The sequence below is a fragment of the Hirundo rustica genome, chromosome 1 (assembly GCF_015227805.2).
Source record: "Hirundo rustica isolate bHirRus1 chromosome 1, bHirRus1.pri.v3, whole genome shotgun sequence".
Taxonomy (NCBI): Eukaryota; Metazoa; Chordata; class Aves; order Passeriformes; family Hirundinidae; genus Hirundo; species Hirundo rustica.
In genome coordinates, this window is record NC_053450.1 from 51,148,293 (window position 1) to 51,171,060 (window position 22,768).

A 22,768-nucleotide genomic window follows, 5' to 3' on the forward strand; every position below is an offset into this window, starting at 1 on the left:
GCATAACCAGCACTGTGCTTCACTTAGACAAGACTAGTTCGGGAGCAGGAGGAGTGGTAAGAATTCGCTGTTAAAAGGAAACGACAACAACAACAAAAAGGAACTAGAGAACTATTCGGGGAAGAAGTGCCCGGGGAGGAAGCGTTCCGTGCAGGATCATCTCAGGTTTCTCGTTTCCTAGGAACGTAGTAACTTCCCCGTGCGTTGTTTTGTGGGCGGTGTTTTTGAATATATGCTAATTCAGCCCGGCTGACAGGGAGAGGAGCCGTGTCTCGGTGCTGCAGCTCTCCTGAGGGCCGGCAGTGGCCGGCGGCCGCGGCCGAGCCAGGCCATGGGCCGGCGCTTGTGACGGGGTCCCTGGCCCTCCACCAGCAGCGGGGCCGACATGTGCCCGTGACCATGGAGATGAAGGACTCGGGCAGCGTGGTGCTGACAGCCTACCATCCCCACAGCCCGGCCAGGATCCCGGGCATGGAGCAGAGCTTTGTACAGGACCTCCCCCCCAGCCATTCGCCCGGCGGCAGGTAAAGCCTGAGGGGTGGGGAGCGGAGCCTTGCCCCGACGTTCTGCCGGTGTTGGACGTGCGTTCTGCTGTCCGTGTGCCAGCCTGCGGGATCGGACACTTCGGAGCGCTCCGCTCTCGCACATTCCTTGTCTCCGCCGGGGAAGTGATTCAGCCCAGGGGTGCGGGTTGGGAGCGGGGAAACACGAGTGCGTATTTTAAGTCGACAGATCAGAGCAGTTTCCTGCCCAGGGTACTCGACAAGACAATCCCTACGAAAAAAAGGCACGTGAATCAGGCTTCTGCTCAGGTCGTTTAGGACTGTATTGCCAAAAAGTGAGGTGGCGGGGCCGGCTGAGCTTGGAGCTCAGAAAGTTGATTCTGGCTTTGGTTTAGAGGATTATTTAATTCCTTCTGCGTTCACGGACCAGGTCAGAACCAACCCTTGTGCTTTTCTCTGTGAAACTGAGGTAGCTGCTTTGCTTTGCACACCCACATGCACACAATGGGAGACTGCATCGTTAAAGACTTAGTCTAAATACGAAAATTCCCTTCTGCTGCAGGAAACTAAGTATTGTCTTAATTAATGCAGTCGTGTATGTTTACCTTCCTGCCTTGTAAGAACGCGTGCATTTGCACAGCTCAAAAACAAGCTGTTTGAGCAGTTTTACTATATTAGAAAATCTGATCCTTCTCCTAAACGTGCATATCTGAGTTTTGCAATTTTCTCCAAAAGAAGTGATATAAAAGTTCATACTGTAAAAAGTTGAAGAAAGTAGGAAATCCTGCATTATGGCTTGACAGAAAAAAAAAAAAAATAAAAAAGAAAAAAAAAAAAAAACCAAAAAACACTAAAGTCGAAAGAAACAGCAGATGACATTATACCCACAAATTAAGTCTTCTAATAAAAATAATGATATTTACTTCATAATGTTTATTTATAGCCAAATAGCTATTTTGTTTTCAATGTCATTATTTATATTAGCTGCATCTTCCTGTTCTTTGTGTGTTTCCCTGGCTGTCTCATAAAGATAGCTCCTTTGTTCTGGTAAACTGCTGTTTGAGAGCAGTACCAAAATACACAATTACATGTTGAGAAAAGAAAGGGAGTCTGGGCTTTTAGACGCAGTAAGAATGGCATTTGCTACTCAAAACAGAGAGCAGTGGTTTGGCATTGAGTTACAGGGAAGCATGTAGTTTTTTTCCCTGTGCTCTTCCCTTAGAAGAGCACTAAACTCAATCTCCCTTAAAGTTTGTGAGCAGCAGAAATGTGGTGTTTTGCTGTTTTCCTTGTAGGTGGGCTAATTGTTTTAAAATGCACTTGAAACTTAAACTCAGAGTGTACGAGTGTTTAAATCACACACATAAATCACATGCATATCACCTACAAAAAGCAGAAGTGCCAATTACAGTTCCTGAAAGAAAAAAAAAAAACTTAAAGCGGATCCTGTCATTTTGTTGAGGAGCACGTATTTTGGAAGCTCCTGCCATGAGGCAAAGCCCTGTGTCTCTCTCTGTGTCTACATATCCATAAGATTTTGGTGCTGTCTCCCCTTTCTTGTCCTCAGCTTCCCACAGCTGTGTAATAGCAATAGCCAAATTCTGCCATATGGGCAGTCAGTGGCTGAGTTTCCAAAGCCTGTTCGAGAGGGGGATTTTATTAACCCAGCATGAAGTCCTGTGGAATGCAAAACCCATGAAGGCAAATGCACTGAGTGTTTTAGCAAATGGTAAAATAGGCTCTGGTTTAATCCCTACTTCATCTTCTAAGGACTCTTTCCTGGACTGCATTTTCTGTGTAGTTTCCTCTGCCGCCATCCTAATGCAAGTGGTTTTATTATAGAGTCTGTCTGGTGTTCCTTGATCCCTAGGGCAGCTACCCACACTATGGCATTTTTACTCCTTAACTCTTCAGAAAAATGATTCAAAAAAGCGTGAAAGGGACAGAGGTGTCGCCCATTTCTTGTTCTACAACAGAAACAGTTGGGGCCCAGAACTTTCCTCTGAAGTCAGCTGCTTAAGTTACATGTAGCTCTAATGCAGTCTGTACTTGAGATGTTTATCCATGAGAATAGAATGTCTTGGATATTAGCTTTTGATTTGATAAACTGCTGACCAGCTCTCTCTCAGCTTAGGAATGAAGACACTTCATTTTCCTTCCTCTCCTCATAACATTTTTTTGCTCTAGAGTGATGCACTCTTTATATTAGAGTAGCTCCACTCACCAGAGTCAGGCTTGGAGGTGTCTTCCAGCTGATTTCTCTTGCAAAAACTTTCACTTTGGAAACCTTCTAATCAGAGTTTTCTCACAAAAAGTGGAACCTACTGTGACCTCAGCCAGCATTTAACTGAACCACTTCCCACCATTTAAAAGATTAAAAAAAAAAAAAAAAAAAAAGGAAAGATTTAAGTAGCCAACATGAGTCCCTAAGTAAATGAGTAGTCTTAAACACTCTTGACAATCCAGACACACAGCTAAGGAGCCCATGTACACGAAAGGTTACGCTAACAGATGCATCAGACCACCTGGATTCCTATTAATGCACAACTCTCACAGGGGCAACCAGGCTGGCATCCTGTGTGCATTTCTAAAACACACTGCCAGCATCAGGGTCAGCATCAAGTACAGCAGCTGCAAGTATTTCCATTGCTAAGCCCAGTGGGTATTAAGCCCATCATAGGTTAGGGGATAGTAGCTGATGGGCTGTAAGGAGAACAGGAGAAATTTTGCTTTAATTGCTTTGAATGGAGGATGCCTCAGTGTGCAGTGAAGGATGGAGAATTCATAAAAGTAATGAATAGGAGTGTGGGGTGAGAGTTTGACTGCATAGTGATGCCATCACCAGTTTGTAAAGGACAATTCTATCTTTCCCTGTTTGTTGCATCTTGCAGACTTATTAAACCAGTCCTATACATGGGCTGGGGTGAGCCCTGAAAACTGCACTATTGAGTTTCCTAGAGAAATCCCAGGAGAATTCTCCAGACAAACCTTCCTTTAATTCTGCTAGTGTAACTAGCAAGTTCATTTTCCATTTTTCTCATGGAATATTAAGGTCTCTTGACTTAGCTTGCCATCTGCTTTTATGTGCATTTTATAAGCATTTATAGTACTCATATCTTTATTTATTTATTGCTTGTGAAAATGAGGTGTTGGGCAGATCTCTGTTTTGTTTGCTTGGCAGTCAGGCTAGCTCCACAGCGTATGAATATAGTGGGAAGGATTCCTGTTCTTGTGGCAACCCCATCACTCTTTTAAAATCCTGTTTATTAGAAAACAGATGTCGCAAGTACCAGCACCAAAGAACCCAGACTATAACACTGTCGCTCCCAGTCAATACTGATCCTGACCCAGGGCAAAGGTAAATGTGCTGATTTATGTTGCATAATGGTCAACCTTGGCTTCCTCATTTCAGAGTATGAAGGACTTTGTAGTTGTGCACAAATACTGCTCCTGGATTATATAGAGGAAAAGTGGGGCCATGGCCATATGTCTTTCTCACATCCCCTTTTTATCCTGTTAGGAGTAGCTAGGAGGAGTTATTCCTGTGCTCAGAGGAAACAGGCATGACCTCTATGCCAAATGGCCAGTGAGCTCTCTTAAGTAATTATGCAATTAGGGGAAGACAAAGCATTCCTAAGTGAGTCATGCTCTAGCTTTCCTTGACTCCGGTATGACAATTAGTGTGTTCCTCTGTTTTCTACCAGCACATCTACCAGCAACGAACCCCTCCTGTACTGCAGATCACATAATTTTCACTGCAATGAGTGGCTGGCACTTATGTGTGCATGAAATAAGAATTAGGGGAAAGAAAAAGCGCTCTTACAGGGTTTGTTCCTGCAGAATGGGGTGAGAGCAGCTTTTAAAGTGCACATCAAGCTTATTATACCTGGAGTAGCCTTTTCAATCAATAATCATGCAAAGAGCAGCATATATACTCCCAACCTTAGGAGCCTGCTGCATAAGGTAAAAGACAAAGTAGATGTCAGCACTATTGATCAACACAGCCAAGAGCCCTTCTTACCTTCTTCCCTAGTCAACTGAAAGTCTGGTACTTGCAGTTGTTTCAGGAAAATGCCTTCCCAATCTCCTTGCATTCATCATGTCTCCCTCCTGTTTCTCTCCTAAGTGGAGTGGAGTGACTTTCAGGCAGACATCACTAAACCGAAGAGTCAGAAAAGAACAGGAATATTTTCTATATTGGTTGAGAAATACTGTGTGGATTTAGTTGCCTGCTGGCAGCTTCCAGGATCCCTGCTCTCCAAGTCTAAGTCTTGCACATTTGGAGCTGATAGTCAAGTCATTACACTGGACAAGCACGACACCAGATTGTTTTGCAGGATTCATTCCTCCTTGCAAGCCCCAAGATACTACAGGTCTATGTCAAGGTGAGGTAAAGTGTCCTGAAATAATTCCCTGGAAAGAATACAACTATGGGAATACAACCAGAATTTGTCTTGTGACAGGAGGAGCTATGTGAACAGTTCAGGTTTTATCCCGGCTGATTTTATCACACTGAAGTAAGGTCTGTATACCCCAAGGCCAGGTGATCTGGGTTGGATTTCTGTCAGTGCTGATTGAGCAGCTCTCCTGCTCAGTTGTATACAAGTCATGTCAAGAATGTCTTCTTGGTGATGCAGGATAAACAACCTTAACTATTTTGGATGTTTATCTCACTCTATCATAAACTTCCCCAGAAGACAAAAATAAAAATCTGGCTCCTTTTCCACAGTAAATCTTGACACGACTTGGGCCTTTTGTAACAACTTGGACTCCAAAGCTATGAATTTAAAATTTTAAAATGTACTAAACGTGGCAAAGAACATCCCACAAATCAGTAGCCTAGGAAAAAAACAGCATTGGCACCAGCTGGGCAAAAAATAAATTTTGTGGAAAAAATGACCCTTGTTACAACTTACAGAAGCTTTCTAAAATACGATTTTTAAAGTATGTTTTTATAGATGCTAAGAATGATAATTCTTAATAAAATACTTACCAGGAGGATGCATATAAATAAGTCAGACAATAGTAGACACGTTTTTCCTGTAGGTTTTAGAAATACAGCACGTCCTCTGGGAGCCACACTGAGGAATGTAGTATTTATAGCCAGCTCCTCATGTTAGGGTTGAAACTAGAGTTGGCTTCTCTGGTTTCTTTTAGTTTGGTGCTCCTGCTGCTCTCCCTGGTACCTCCATATGTAGAGCTAATGAAGAACATCTGGCTCTGTCCCTTTGATCATTTTGTTTGGTTGAGCATTTAGCCAGCTGCTCCATTCATTTTTAACTAAGTCACTTATCTCTGATTACATGAGGGTTGGAGCTGCCTGCAAGAAAAAAAGAGTAGGACCTGAGAGGCCTGCATGCACTACATAGACATGTTCAGATTGCATCCAGCAGCTTGACATCACTGGTGTAACAAACTGCCAGAAACCCACAAACTTAGTGTTATTTTTGCACAGGAGATCATGTGTGGAAAATGTGCAGAGGTGGCAACTGCAAGACACAACTATGGAGTACTAGTAAAAGTACTTAGCTAGAACAAGAGCTGAAAAGCATCTGGTTAGTGCTGTACAAATATAGAATCACATCCTGAAATAGTGTGGGGTATCCACAGCAAACAGGCTGACATCCTGGATTTCAGCTAACCACAGTAGAGCAGCCATGTGGCCCACTGCGATGCTTAGCTCCAGCTGGCCAGGCAGCACAGCAGAGCCAGCCCAGCTGGCAGCACATCTGCCAGAGGGGCAGGACCATGCTCTTGCAGCCTTCAGGTACCACCACCATGGTGGGTGCATTCAAAGAGCACAGGGGAGGTACCCAGAGAATAGTGCCCAGAGCCCCATCCCAAGGTGGTGACTGAAGCAAAGCATCCTACCTAGCATTTTGGGCCTCTTTTCCTGCCTCCTACTCTCTCTCTCTCAGTGGAAATCAACTCATACCACCCTGGTCTTCCAAGTCCTGTCTGAGTTCTGGGGACTCAGAACAGGGAGACAAAAAAAGAATACAAGGGCGTGGGAAGAAGAGGGGAGCAAAGGAGGACAGGAGAAGGACCGCATTCCTAGGTATATTACGTGATTCGCATCCTTGTGTGCAAATAAAAGGATCTGGAGTCAGAAAAGAAATTACTCATAAATGTTGTTTTGTGGTGAGGAAATTTACAGCTGGGCCTCAAGTCCCACCAAACACAGGGGGTTTGGAATGGTGTTTAAGTAGTGATTTTGAAGTCAAAACATGAAATGGTTTAAAAGACAGGTTGTTTGAAAAAGTGCACTATTACCCTGAAGGACTGTTACAGCAGAGATCAGCAGAAGTGCTTGAGTTGGCATCCCTTGTAATTAATGCAAGGAAAAGATTGATGATCTGTGAGGGATCCCTCATTTCTGTAATTCATTTTTTCCCCTGCCATATCTTAACTTTCCAGACACTGTCAGAGTCTCTGAAGGGAGTGGAATAAACACTGGAGCAGGGAGCCTTTTATCAGCTTGTTCGTTTAGAGGCAGTTGTGTTGTCTTATTTAGGATGCTACATGTAATTATGTGGCTACTGTAAGTCTGTGGGATTTTCAGATGCATAAAATCATACAGTTTAGGATGGACATACGTTGGATGCTTAGGCAGAAGGCAGCTCAACAAAGGAGAGAGAGAAATCTCTCCTACTAAATGTTGCTGGTAATGAATTTCCACCTGAGGACTACACAAGCCTTTTTTAAAATCTCTTGGTGCAGAAGGTCCTCTGAGCAGATAATGAGCAAGATAATGGCCAGAAGGCTTTTTGTGGAGGGTAGAAGAGCCCTACCAGAGACAGAGGAGAACAAGTGTATATGGACAACAAGCATCAGATGTCGAAGTCCAGCTGTGTTGTCATCATTTACTAAAAGAAAGACGAATAAAGCAAGAGACAAGCCAGGGAACTGTGTTCTGAACATCTGTGCATGAAACCTCAGGACATCAGCCATCAGGTTAGTCTCAGAAATTGCTACCAGAGATGGAAGAAGCTCTTGAGCTGTAAGCCTTCATATTTTACTAGAGCTAATAAAAAAACCAAAGCCCTAGCTTTGAAATGGTCAGACTTGGGAAGGGCATAATAAATGTATAAAGGCTTGAATTTTACTCATGGAGTAGTAGGTTCTTTGCTAACTATGCCCCTGCAAAGTCTGCAGATAGCCAGACTCTGAGTTAATCAATGCAAAATAGAGGTATGGCAGTGGAGAGCCTCCTCACCATCAGTTTCTCTTTCTCCAGCTAATAAAACTCAGAACAAAATATCATCCAACCTTGTTTTCTGGCCCAGTGATTATCATACCTAGTGGTCAAGAGGGAATTTAGAAGTGAGAATGACAGATCCTTTTTAAGGTTAACCTTAAGAGCAAGAACTGGATAGTTGTACCAGTCAAGCTAACATGAATTAGTCCTTCCTTTCATTCTAATTTAATAAAACATCAATAACAAATCATGCAGTGAAACATCAGGTGGGATATGAGTCTTGTTTGTACATATGGACTGAGTTAATGGACACTTAAGTGTAGTAATAGAGGTTTTACCTCTGAATTTAGTGGAAATGGAATCAAGTCATCAGAACTCAGATCGTTTTGTCAATAATTTTGCTTAACAGGGCATGATCTGATTATGCTGTCTCCTGTCTCAAGTCAAGCTGACTTCTTTAATTGTGTTCTTGCAGAATAGGGCATCTGTATGAAGTCTTAGATAATTAAAATGTAAGAGTGAATAGGCCTGTCTTCTTTTTTGCAATACTTGCCTCCATTACTCACATATTTTGAAAACTTGAGTTCTAAATATTTGTCTGGATGTTTTAGAGATGATTATAAAATCTTTGCTGTAAATACAGGTGAAACATGGAGCAGGGAGGCCTAGGGCATTCTCCAAAGATGTTTTTCAGGCTTGGCTGTCCTTGGCCATTTCGGGGCCAGATGGTGCCCATGTCATGCATGTGCAAGGAAGTGAACGGAAACAGTGTTTATCCTGATGAGCAGAGACAAGGGAAGCCTTTGTCCTCAAGCTGCAGCAGGATTTTAAAGTGGTCACTTTTTGGAGAGAGGGTGGGAAGAAGGAAGCCAGGACAGCCTTCCAAGCAAAGGAAAGAGATCTTTTAAGTACATGGGAATCTTTTGTCACCTGTTGAAACAATAGTGTCTGCCTCATATAGGGTCCTTCTTGCATCTTCCATGCAGAGGATGCATTTCACTGTAAAACCCTGTGATCTGCTGCAATCCTTTGATGCTGCCTTATTTGCTTGCTCTCTTCCCTCCTTCATTCTTTCAATTATCAAAAGCAATTAACCAGTGAGAATTTAACACTACTGGTAATGTGAATTTTCTGGAACTATTCATTGTTCTAATTTACCTGTGTGTGTAGAATATGTGCAAGCCCATAGATGGAGCATGAAGTTTATGGTTACCCATGTGTCACTGACAATTCGCAGAGTATATGGCAAACAGTAGAATTACTTGTCCCATAAGTCAAATATTAACTGGAATTTTCTTCGGGCATATTTGTTCAAACCATCTGTTGCCTCTGACAAAGAGCGGCAACTAAAAATAAACAAAAGAACCTATGTCAATTTTTGAAGAGCCTTCTTCATCATACAGGACCTCCATGTTTTGTATTTAGGAAGCACATCACATACTTTAGGGAGAGATGTTGATTCTGCAACTCTTTTGTGTGGTCAAAATGCATTTCATCCTTAATGGACTCCATCTCTTATGCCTTTTTTTAACTACTAAATTTGTTTTACAAGATTTAGCTAACCCTGGCCCAAAGTTAACCGCGCCACACTGAGCAATGCAGTAAGAACATGCAAGCTAAAACAGCTTGATTCAGTCTACACTTAACCCAAGTAAATCTGCAGTTAATTGCCTTAGTTGTCATGCAACAATGAATCACTAGTTTTAAGTAATGACCCGTTTGTACATGGAGTTTGTTATTATAGGATGTCCTTGGATGCTCAATTTTTCTTTTCAGATTCAAACATAGGGTATGATATTCATGTGGATAACTAGGATGTCTAACTCAAGAATTAACACTTAGTGCTATCAAGAATTCTAAAATATACAGTTAAGTTATAATTTTCAGAGTTAACCTTCTCCTTACATGGAACTTTCTGATGTAAGTAAGACATGTATTGCTTTTTTTATTTCACAGTATTTTTTTTTGCTCTCAGATGCAGGACGCTGGAATTTGTGTACTATCAGTATTTAGGCTCAGCTGTGATGTCTGTATTCTGCTGAAAATCTGCATTACTGGCAAAAAAGAACCAAATAAAGCAATGAAAAAAAAAAAAAAAGTAAAACCAAAGACATTTGGTCTGACATCATATGGTTTAACAGCAAGGTAATAAATTCGTGGCTTTAGTGGATATCAAGATTACCACGTAATGGCTGCACACAGGAATTCAGAACATATTTTCGTGGGGTGGCTGCAAGCAAATCTGACCTCCCTCTGTCTGTGCCAGGAGCTGTAGGACCATGTTAGCACAGAGTTTGGCCCAAGCCAGGAAACAGCCGTGGTGACGCACTACCTCAGCTGCAGGCTTCTGGTCCTGGGGAGTCCGTGTCCAGCCCCCTGACACGACTGTAGGAAACTTGAAGGCTGGAATTCAGAGTGTTTAAACTAATGCTTCAGGACTGATAAGGAAAAAAAAAAAAAAAAAAAAAAAGTATGTGTTTTTCTGAACAGGCCACTCTGCTGATAAATAGATTAGGTTGGGTATTTTCAGGTTTAGGTACATAAACAGGTATAAAGCTACACCACGTTTTTCTCAAATATGTTGCAGCCTGGAAGGGAAGCTTTACCCAACTTACTCGAACCATAGCAGAAAATCTTGTTCTTTTGTGCAAATCAGATTCCTACAAGGGAAAAGCATATGAAAAAGAACTGTTGCTTGTGATACTCACTTAGAAAGGCTTCTTGACAACAATATGAAAGTATTCATCATCTGAATCCCTGTCAACTCCAGCAGAACAATCCAAGGGTACAGCAGGGATCCAGTGCTAGTTCTGATGAATAAATTGAAAGATTTTACATTTTTATCAGGTTAGATTTTTTTTTTTTTTCCTTTTATCTTAGGTAATCCATCTGAAGAGAAGCGTTCTGATTTTCTGAGACAATAGAACTTGAAAAGACTTTTATTTCTTAAACAAGACTGAGGCCAGTCAGCATCTGAATATCCAGTAGAATCTCCTTTCTAATTAAATTTCATCAGCTGGATCAGAAATATGATGATGTTCAGAAACTGCATTGAGCCACATTCAAACACTGTAAATAAGGTTTATAACCTTTATTCTTGGGCTGTCAGTTCAGCCTTTGGTTTCTGAATCATTTCATGGCATTGATCCAATGCTTCAGTTATGCTGAAAAAGACATTGACCACTGCAAAAGTGGGTGGAAAAACATCATTCAGCAGTCAGCTGGGTATATCTGCTGAAAGTATGTCTGTAATTTTGTGAAGGAGATGGTGTTACTAAGAACAGATTGGTTTCTGAGACTGCCTTGAGCCCAGCCAGCTGTAGTTAAACCCTCAAAGGCTGACAAAGTGCATTCCTAATTATATCAGTGGAGTGGATGGCTAGATTAAGTTTCCTCCTTTGAGACTACTGGTGACAAGTTTCCATCACTGGGACAGATTTTATATTTCATGCAAACCAAGGGGACCTCAGGCTATGCAACAACAGGAATGACCCAAATTCTGACATGATACTCACCTGTAGGGCTACCCTAAAGCCCACAAATAGCCATATCCCATGAATTCACTGGACATGATAACATTTGATAGGCAATCTTTTAAGACTTTGAATAAATTTGAACTTGGAATGGGATTAATCTTTGAAATTAAGTACATCAGTTTGCACCAGGCACCAGAAAAAAACCAGAAACAGCACAGACAGTGGGAAGAGTGGGAAAACACATATTTATGGCTTTGGCCTCTTCACAGTGTCTTAAAACATTTGCTGATGTCAGTATACTTAAGCAACTGGTATAGCTGAAGATAATAAGCTTAGTATTTATTTTTCTATACTTTTCTCTGATCTATAGTTAGTCAAAAACTTAATACCGCTTCTCCATCATTTTTAGCTACCTATAAAATGAGTGAAGCTGTATAATGAGGTTATAGCAGACCAAACTTACCATCTCCCGAAGATCACTTGAGAGCGATGAGTAGATCTCAAGGATGAACCATGAACAACACATCCTTATGTACAGTGAGGGGAGTGGCATATTCTTACAGAAGGGGAGAAAACCTCTTAATCTTTGACATCAATTTAATATTTCATGAAAAGAGTGTGCTCACTTTGCAAGACTGCTGTTGTGTGTTTTATATTTGGGAGACATAAAGAAAATTCTTGTTTGCTTGGGGTGACATTTCTCCTCTTTCTCACTCTTGAACTATGATATCTAAAGCCAGAGAAACAACATAGTGCTCTGTCCATGACACCTGGAAAATCCTGTTTAGAGTTAGGTGCTGTGATGAGTTGATCAGATAAGTCACTCTGGGGAAGAGTAGAAGTTTGTTTTAAGTGTTGAACTGTGGAGGCTGGACAGAGTTGAATCTTTGGATTACAAATGTAAGTGACATCTCACCACATTGAAAGTCAGACATAGAACTCCTCCTGGTGACAGTAGCCTTTGGGCTTGTCTCCGAAGATCCAGATGTCCTGTGTCAGCATTCTGCGGCTGACTCTGTATCTTTGATACGTATTGCAGTTCTTCTTTTTTGTCATTTATCCTATTTGCTCCATTCTCTTAGAAACTTCTAAATTCCACACAGGGATGAATCAGTTATTGAATTTCTCTGTAATTACATTTCTATTGCATCCACTTTGTGCATTTATTGGACTTTGATGAAAAACAGTAAACTTAGCCAGAAACTACTGAGCTACACAGGAAAGATAATTGAGTGGGGTAATTCTGTAATGGTGACCCATAATGGAAAAACTTAGCAAGTTCAATGGGATATTTTCCCTTTTAGATTCATCACAGTCACTTTTTTGGATTGCACTCAGAGAAATATACTTACAAATGGAAATATTATCACAAGCTAACACTGGACCCCAAAATCCAAACAAAACAATGAAGCAACACAGACTTTCCTTCCTATTCTGATTGCATCACTGGAACCACTGTCTAATAAAGGGATTTTGTTTGAAAAAACTTCCTTCTGTGTTTTTTACAGTGCTGTGTGTCTGCATTCCTGTTCATTTGTATGCTTGATTAGCTGAAATCAAATACAATGATGCAGATCTCCAAACAGCTATAAAAACTCAAAGTGAGCAATACTGACAGAAAAAAAAATTCTACGTTGCAATCTTCATGGGAAGTGCTGTGCGGAAAGCAAAAGAGCTGATGCAAAATCATGTATGTGTTTTTCCTTCATCTTTTTTTGTCATTTTGTAAGAGAAGTTTGCTTTTTAGTGGACTTCAAATAGTCTTGTGAACAGGTAACAAAGGTTGTACTGTTTGTGCCTCTGCCACATGCACAGCTGTCTGGCCAGCAGCTTGAAAGACACAGCTAGATTTTAAGAAATTCTGTAAGTATTAATTGTGGGATTTTTTTTTTTTTTTTCTTCTGTCTGTGATATTCTGTGTGCTTCTGGTATTACTTTTGACTTCTGCTGAGTTAGTCTTTTGTGGTTTTGGAATGAGTCCTGTAGATTTTAAGAACAGGGAAGGTATTCTGGGTTTTGCAGGTGATGTTTTATCTCATGGAAATGAATCGTTGAATTGATTCTGGTTATAGACATCAATTGAAATTAATAGAAATATATAGATATGTAAGTTTTAGGTGCCTAAGATAAGAAGATTGGTGGAGATTTTTTGTCATCCTATCTGTATATTCATAGTGTATCTCTTACGTAAAGATAAAATAATACAGCACGCATCTGAACCTTAAGCAAGAAAACTTCCAATCATTAATAGAATCTAAAGGAACTTAGAAGAAAACTCAAAAGTTAAGGGTGAAGTGGCAATTACTTAACAAAATAAGAAGTGCATAAGTAAAAAAGAAAATACACCTAAGATCTACTTTAATGACTATCCCACAAGAGCCTCTTACGAGGCAGTTGAGGGATTTTTTTTGCCTTGTTGTTGATAAAATCTTGGCTATTCCAGTCATTTTTTGAAAATGGGTAATATTTGACAGCATTGGAAGAGATCTTGCTGTGTAGATACACTTTTCCATTACTAAGTAGTAAAGTGAAGGATAGACTAAAACCATGATGAAAGTAGATGAAAGATCAAAATTCTTTAGCTGAGGCTTATTCTTGAATTCAATGTTTTGTTTTGATGTGGTGCTTTACTTAAATTACTGATTTAATCATGCACTTGTTGAAATTAAAGCTGTTGAAAAGTTCTGTGATTAGATTATGTGGAAAAGAATGTTTGTGACTAGAATATTTAATAGGGATTGTAGAAATTGTTACTCGGAAATCTGAACAAGAAACTGAAACGCACATTACTGGGCATTTTCACAAAGAAGGCATACGAAAATACACATTCATAGCAGATGTGATGGGAGAAGTTTTTTAAAAGGTCGGGTCTGTACTTTTCTTTGATGCAACCCTTGAAATGCCAACGGTCGAATGATTTACTACACTGTATTTGAGTTTTGACTGCTATCCTATATGGTATGTAAATAGGAAAGTCTTGCTTCCCTGGAAATTATGATAAGAGAGTAGCTTCTTGGTTAGCTGTGATTGACCTTGTGCTACTATCCAGTGTTTGCCTAACAAAAATGAAATTAATTTGTGTTGCATGAAAAAAGCAATAAGATAATATCTTGAGTGGAAAGCCTTGACGCAGATACATGTACTGACTGTACCACAAAAAAATTTATTATTTACAGTATTTTCTGATTTACTGTATTTCTAAGTACTTTGGACATTTTTTTGATGGATGGGCTGATTTAATCCCATTGATAAGATAAACAATGAGAGCAGTTCTCTGAGTTGGTGGCCCCTCTGGCTCCTCTGAGTTGCTTTGGTTGTCTAATTTTCATTAGACACAAACTAGATCATAAACCTACTCTGAGTAGCACTTGCCCTGTGTTTCCTGCAAGGTTTACTGGGTTTGATTTGCACATTATTAGTCATATTCTGTTTAATGTTCTATACAAAATTGTTGGGTTGTACTTTTTTCACAGATGGACACCTGGGGCAATAAATTGTGTTGTCCAGTTGCTCATGAAGGACAAACTCGGGTGACTTCTAAGCTTGACTGTGGGATGTGCCAGGGGGTGCTCTGGGGCTCTCTTGACCATTTTCGCAGCTCATATCATTGCCTCAAAATGTTACAGCGAAGCCAGAAAACTTTGCCTGTCAGTTTTCAGAGCTGCAGCTCTATAGCAAATCTATGGACAGAAAGTGTAGGAGAACCAAAGAAAACCCGCCCATAGACTTGTGTACCTCCTGAAGCTGTGGCAACTGCATCTATGAGAGCATTATCTGGGGGACACTAGAGGGCTAGGCAGTTCACAGAAGCAAAATGGCTTCGTTTCAGCTTGTCCCTTGTTTGATCAAAAGTTATTGTCAAATTTCCACCAAACTCTTAGGCACTGTCTGGTAGTCAGCTATCCCCAAACTACCTTCATTCTTTCCTAGTCTATTAGGGCTCAGAGTCACAACCAAGTTGTGATGACAAAACAAGCTGCCACTTACACTCTGAGCTTTTATAACCATTTAGGGACTTGCTCTTAGTGCATGGCTAATAAAAAGTAACTTAACTAGGCTTTTACTTCTTTCATGACAGAATTACTTTGAATTATGCCACATTTGCTATGGACTAAACTTTGACATGACAGTTAATATACTTTGGTTGCTAATTAGGAACTTTTCCAGCAGTAGCAATAACATTATTTATCTTAACTCTTATAATTACATTCATTTGAAACTCCTTTCCCTGGACTAAAGGAACTCCATAACTACACTTAAGAAAATAATCTTCTTGGATGTAAAATAAAATGGCATTACTGCTTCCTCCAGTCCCCACCACCAATTTTTGAGATAGGAAAATCTGTGTTTCTCAAAAGTTCCAGGTCATGGTATTCAACTGTCAACTTCTTATGTAACAACACAGCAGCAGGAATTGTCACTAAAATGATTACCCAGTGAAGTTTAATTTATATTGGCCAATTCACTGGCATTATCATTCATCAGTTCAGGATCCACAGCACAAGTAACTTTGAGAATGAAAGCTCTGAGAACACATGTTAAGTTCATCTACAATTTCTCTCCAAGGCCAGGAGAAGATTAATGCAGTCATGAAAGCAAAGGTCTGGCGCCTCCATCAGCTCCTTTTCCAGTTGCCCAAATGCTAAAATGATCACAGAAATTTCCCCTTTGGTCTAACTGCACAACCCACACACATGCACAGCTCCAACAAAGTGATGACTTGCAGCCTGTGCAAAAATACCCCTAACCTGCCTGGCAGCCAGCTGGCGTGCCCTAATCCAAGCTCTGAGGCTCGGACTTGAGCCCAGACTGCTCTGTCTTGAGAGTCAGCAGTGCAGAGAAAGAGGCACGTGTCCCACCTTGGCTGGAGCTCATGTCCTTCCTGAAGCAATGTGGCTCCAGCTAGGACAGCTTCCAGCCGGGCAGTGCTCAATTTCAAAAACATCCATGTAAAAACTGGCCTCTACACAAATCACAACTGTGAGGAAGTTCTGGAGATAGTTGTAACCACGCTGGAAAGGAAAAGGGGGAAAGCCGTGAGCTTGTTTAAAAAAACAAAGCAACAAGTAGAATTTGATTTTTTTCCTGCTGCCTCCTGGCAGGTGACCTTAGTGGATGCATGAGTGCTGAACACTGCCTGGCAGCATTCTCGCTTCAGTTCAGTTTGAACCCAGTTTATAAACAGGCAGAAAGCTACCTTCCACTGTTCCGGCTCAGCCATCCTACTTGCCCCCATCTCCAAAAAGCCCCAAGGCATTAAAATAGCCTCTGATGCAGGCACCAATTCTCTCAAGTGCAGTAGTGCACTCAACACATGTTTGGAGAGCTCATTCGAGCACAGTCAGCATTTTCCTTCCTTCAGCAGCTCCCAACTCCTGATGGTCCTTTTCCAAGCACTGCTGATCTAAGTTAAAAACAAGCAGCCGCTTTCCCAGCTCTTGCTTTAACTCCATACTTGCAAAAAGGTGGTAAGTGGCAATTTCAGTGCATTGCCCTGCTCTGCTAGTACACATGAATTGTTATATAAAAAAGGCCAAGCAAAAAAGGAAAAAAGGGAAATTAAAATACAAACTAAATAACGTATCAATATGGTAAACCTGACATAATGCTGTCTGGTTTATGTCTGGTCCCTATTTGGAGCTTGATCCTGCCGGGTACTTGGTGCTAAGGCTGTTCCCTACAGCTCTCTCCAGAGCACACTTAATGTTTAAGTGCTTTACTGGATCATGGCCAGTGTGCTGAGCACCTCAAAGGAATCAGACCTTGCTTAATTTTTCAGGTTTGTAAAAAAAACTTCTTTCCAGCTCTGAGTCCTGGCACTTTTAAGTGAGATTTTTCCTTCTCCACTCCAACACCCGTGTTTTTTATTCTGGTCAGTTCCAAGCAGGATTAGACTACTGGTTGCCCACAGTGGAAACTCCAGAATAGACTGCTGGCTCCTGAGGAAACTCCAGGGGACAATAGTTTCAGTTGAGCTGAGGTCCTACCTAGAGTTACTCAAAACTCCTTTTGCTCAGCATGTGAAAAACTTCAGCTATAGTGCAGAAAGGAGAGTGTGTAATAAATTCGTGGGCATACTCAGCATATAGTCCAAAGGGGCAATAAGCTGTCAAATCTGTTCAGAGAAATCCCTAGTAAACCAGAACTCGTGGTATGTCTGACACCACACACTACATTAAATATTTCAAGTCTCTAACTCCAAACGTGGCTGTCAACATGATGTGCAACCTCAGTGCACTCGACTTCCATCTCTTTCCAATGATAGTGAATCTTCGTGAAGAGCTGCTGAAAATTAGAATTACTAAGTAAATTTTCAGATCTTACTGCCAAATTTGTAACTAGTCTGAAGACCATGGTAAGAAAGGAATGATGAAGCAAGCAGAGACACTTCTTGCTGTCATGGTAAATCAGCTTAAGGTTTTAGTTTCAGGGTCAGGCTGTGTAATTCCTCTATCAGCTGATCCTTAATGCTTTAAAAATCCTCAAGGTGTACACGCTCACTGTGGTGTGGTCTCGCCTGTGCTCTGCACCCATTTGTGCAGCCGTGCATGTGTGTATTTGTGAGGGGTGTGTTTGTCACCTGCAGTGCATCAGCTGTGGTGCTGAAATGCAGACACCCAGCATTTTAGCCATGTGGAAAAAACCACCATCGAGAAGCACCACTTTTGCTCACCTGCCCCCTGCTCACTCTCCGCTTCTAGTACAACAAAGTTTAACCAAGCATTGCAAAGATCCATCTGTCTTCAAATAGCTGGTGTTAGAGCTGATAGCTCTCTTAACAGCCAGCCAGAAAGAGAAACAAAAATAGAGGAAATATGTACCTCTTTTCCTCAGTTATAAGATTAGCCTAGGGCCTGAAAAAGCCAAAAGTATAGTCCTGGATCATTGATTGGATTGAGTCCACGTATGTCCATACCCTCTGAGAGTAGAAATAATTCTTCACTGGACCAGAGCACTATGCCTCATAGGGCCCGAGACAGCAGCTTTAAAATTGCCATGTAATTGAGTATCTCTGGCCATGTAATTGGAAAATCTCTGGCTTTTTGTTTTTATTGCTATGCTTTTCTTGTACTCCTATCTTTCTGAGTGTATCTAGTGAGAAAGAAGCAATTCCATCACTGAAATGTGGCTATCTTAGGGTTATAAAATGACGTTTTCTGCCTGAACTGCAATCAGAACATGGCTAGGGAGCACAGTGCTCTGCATGGGCACAGGTGGGCTGCAGGCTGTTGATGGTAAACAGTAATTTGCAGGGTAGCTGGTACAAAGGACGGCAAGCAGGAGGTTTTTGTGTCTGATTCACACCTGCAGTGAATAATAATAATAATAATAATAATAATAATAATAATAATGCACAGCAACATTTTCACAGCACATGGAAACAGACACAGGTGGCATAAACAGAGGTGGCATAAGCAGCAGAATGAAATTTCATGATCACTGTACACAGAGGTGGGTGTATGCTGGAATTTGTCCACAATACTGGATACAGCGCTGCAGCCCTATCAAGAAATAGATTCTCATGGGAATTCCTGGTAGGTCTTTTGCACCCAAACCCCCAACCAGATGTTGGCGGGGCAGACAGTAAGGGGCATCTTCATCAGATAGTGCTTGTATGTGTCCTGCATAGGTGACATTGTCAGATTGCCTCCCCTTTACAACACATGCTTTTCCCCATCAGCCATAACCCACCACTAAGTTACCAACTCATGTCCTATAAGACATAAATTGTCTTCTCAGCTTTTATGAGCCTTGTGAAACACTTGTCCATTGGACCATCTGAAGAGCACAGCCTGCAATCGCATCAGCTGGCAAAGGAGACTTACTGCAGTCTTGGCAGTGTTGCCGCAAAAGCCTTTTTGAAACACCATCTTCTATCAAATATCTTGAATTTTCTGTCTCTCTGATCCAGAACTTTCTATTAGTTTTAATCAACAATTTTCTTCTGTATTGCCAAAGCCAAGGAAGCTCTGCCAGTGAAACCACTGGTGCTGGCATCAGTACCAGCTGTTAAATGAACAACAGAGAGCTGAAGAGCTTTGCTGCAACAGATTGTTGCAAGAGGAAATAACTGTCAGATAACCATCTTGCAGGACTCCATGAAACCTGTGACATTGTCATGTGGCTGGTGTCCTCCTCAGGCTTCCCACCTAGGTTTGTGCAAGCGTGAGAGGGACTGGGAAGCAAAAGCTGTGAATGGCAGGTTCAGGCTGGCCCTTTTCTGTTCATGAAAACCGTGGGTCCAGGTGTATCTTGCTTGCAGGACAGTTCTGTTGAAGCCAGAGATTTCTCAATGCTGAGGAAAGCCTTGATTTTGAAAGCATGCAGGACCCTATACAGGCTTTTGAAGGCATTTGCGTTTGATGAGGAGCATATCCATTTCCCAGTGCCTTTGCCAGCCTGAGTCTCCAGTACTTACCGCTATTCAGGCTTGCACAATTAAAGGTAAAATACCACTTCCAGCAGTACTAGTTTTAGTCTTGCTTCCTTAGATGGCACTGGCATGACTTTGGCTGCATTGAGTGTTCCAAGTGCTGATCGTGGTGGACTCCAGGTCTCTGAGTTGAAGCCAGGAAAAGAGATCTGTGGCCTCAGCTACAGCTCATGCCCTATGGCAGTGGTAAATACTACTGTATCTACTTTTTTTTTTCTTTTTTTAATCTCATGCTAATATTTTCAAATGTCATATATTTTTGGTTTTTTATGTTGAAATGTCTGTGATAGAATGGGTAAGATAGAGTCTTTCTTTTAAACTTGGTAATAGAAATTTGGGGCTTTTTGTCCTACCCTCTATTTTACTGCATTGTATAAAACAGGCATCCCAAATTCTGCCTGACTGTGAGGCCCAGTTCTGTTTTTTTGTCAAATAATTAGCAAAATCTTTGACTAACCTAATATTTATACATTGTAATTAGATACGTCTTTGACTTACATATGTTTCTGTTTAAAGGAATGGACTTAAGGAGTGGGCAATTTGTAATGGATTGAGCATATTCAGAGTCATAATTGTGTACAGAAATTAGAAACTGCTTTTTTCCTTTGTCTGTTTGTGTCCAACAGAATTTTCAGACGTGATGCCTATTTAGTTAGGGAATTTTTAAAGTTCTTTTACCAGAACACATTTCATGATTTACAGTCCCACTTAAGTAATACTGCCAATTAAATTAACATTACCTAACAGGTGAAACTAATAAGGTATTTTGTCCAAATTAAATCTGCGCCTTTAAGGAGAAGCAAATTGGTAATCAGAAACTCACCCCAATTCTTAAAATAAAATCACTGGCCAAATATGAATCTGGCAGTTACTTTTTTACATTTGTGAAGAACATCTGTTAATATAAAAATATCTTGATACATTACAGTGGTTTAGCTGTAGCTAGTTCAGAAGTACTTGGTTAACATCTAAGGGAGGAAGGAGAATAAATGTCTTACATTTGGCAATCAGTAAGCCAGGGCTTTTACCCATTGCTTGGCTTTGTTTGGGTTTAAACAATGTTCCTCTGTTTTTGCTCAAGCTGCAGTAATCCTTTAGCCCTTGATGTCATGCATCCTGGGTTTTCTATACTCTTTGTAATAATCTTTGAACCCTCAGCCCACATCATATGTTACGAAAATTCTTATTTTGGAGTAGGGAGGCAGGCAATCATTTTAGACAGCAGGAACCCTACCCCTAACATTTCCCAGTGCATCAAAGATGTGGAGCAACATTGAGCAGAAGAAGTAAAAGAAAAACAAGTTTGAAAGGTGGTTTGGGATGAGAAAAAGCAAAATGGGGACGGATCAGCAGAAAAGATTCCTTTTAAGGGCCGGAATTTCACTTCTTTTGAGGAGTAATCCCAACTATACCTAGAAAAGCCTCTTTCAGACAACAGTTGGTTCAGGGTGTAAAGATGGTTGGACTCATGGTGAAGAGTTGGAATACGGTTGGGGGTTGGAAATAAATTATCTTAAAGGTCTCTTCCAACACAAGGTATTGTAACATTCTATGGTTCTATGATTCTGTTGTCAGGCTGTTGCCAGAAATTGGTTCTGGAGAATACAGAAAATGGTAGCATTACAGACAATCAGCTCAGGTCCTTCTATCCAGATGAAAATGCCTTCAGCAATATCATCAATACCATCGCTTATATAGCAACACATCAGCAACATCAGCAATTCAAGCAATTATTTGCTTCTGCTTCTTCTTCTTGCCCTGTGACTTGGCATGTTTGTTATTCATGGTCTCCTCTGTCAGTAAGTCTTCTTACAGACTGTCACCTTTTTATTTTTGGCCTTCTAGGTTTAGCTTTTAAAGAACTATGGCTCTAAGGGATACTAAGTGGCTTCCTTAGGGAACTGTTTTGTAAATCTTTGGAATTAGGTTAAATAACAGCTTGTCTATGGTACTGTTTAATGCAAGAAGCAATACAGGCTTTTCTCAGAGGACCTAATAGGAGAATATTGTCAGAAGTCACCTTTGACAATTTGACTGAAAGCTAAGGGGGGGAAATAGTGTTTGTCAAAGAGTCACCTGAGAAAAACTCTGTTTGCAATTTCAGCACAAAGCCCAGCTTCCCCCTCACACCACCCCAGAAACTATTTCCAGTGCATATATGGCCCTGGCTTATGGCTATCGCAATGGGCCCTGCAAAACAAGCTCAGTCCGTTCCTGCTGATTTACTAGTGGAGGAGGTTTTTTCCACCAGGCAAGTTCATTTGTCAAGGTGACCTTCACAGCCTGCACCGAGCGCTCCTGCAGATAAAGAAAGCTGCTTCAGTGCGTTTGTGTATCCCGGCTCAGTGGCCCACGGGCCTCCCAGGAGGAGGCACAGGGTGTTGCCAAACTGAACCCTTCCTACCGGCACTCCAAGGATTTCTCTGTTCTGCAGTTTTTGTCGATTGACACTGTACATTTGGCAGTCCTTTTCTCGTGCTGTGTAAACCCTCTCCTCTTGCCTGACTGGTTTTACTGTCTAAGTGGTCTTGAGGTTAAGTATTATCTTTTGAAAAATCCCTGTTCTGTAAATTAATGGTCTCCTAGGCAGAGGTAAAACCACAATTAAATCGTAATCACGAGTGTAGGTAGGACATTTCACAGATCCTCTGCCAAAGCACAGACAGAAGAAGAAGATCTTCTGAGATCTCCTAAAAGAAGGTTTAATCTTCCGTGGCATCTGAGGAGTTGGTGTCAAGTCTGGACTGCTTGGCCATGAAATGCTATTTTTTTCTGTCTATATAGTTGCTTTCAAGTACATCACTTATTAAATTCTAGCATCTTGACATTTTTATGCCACAAAAAAACAATCCAGATTTGGAGCATGTGCGCTTAATGTATCCCAGTATTAATGGAAAATCTAGCTTGGAGAAGAGCCTCTGGCTTTTATTCACTACAGCTGGAATAGATCAATATATAGAGACTCTGAAAGAGAAGTCATGTTTCAGAAGTAACCTCCACACAGTTATAATCATGCCAGTTGAATTTCTGTGGAATAATTAATCCAATGATAATAATTCCAGTTCCTTCCTTGTAGTTTTATTTTCATGCCTGCCATATGACATCAGTTAGACAAGTCCTTAAAGCTATTCCCCAGCAGCCGTAACCCGTTAGGACA

The 22,768-nt window shown here is 41.0% G+C and overlaps 1 protein-coding gene across 3 annotated transcripts in view; it reads left to right on the forward strand.

The window, feature by feature from the left end:
* The first annotated feature begins 261 nt into the window (after nucleotides 1-261).
* ARHGAP28 (Rho GTPase activating protein 28) overlaps nucleotides 262-22,768 on the forward strand; it is a 76,616-nt gene continuing 54,109 nt past the window's right edge. For 2 of the 3 annotated variants that reach the window (XM_040057202.2, XM_040057211.2), the window contains exon 1: nucleotides 262-524. In XM_040057202.2, coding sequence (XP_039913136.1) covers nucleotides 400-524 — 125 coding nt within the window. In that variant the 5' untranslated portion in view covers nucleotides 262-399. Of the gene's footprint in view, nucleotides 525-12,964; nucleotides 13,041-22,768 lie in introns of those variants that run through there. The other variant, XM_040057221.2, reaches the window with a different exon arrangement.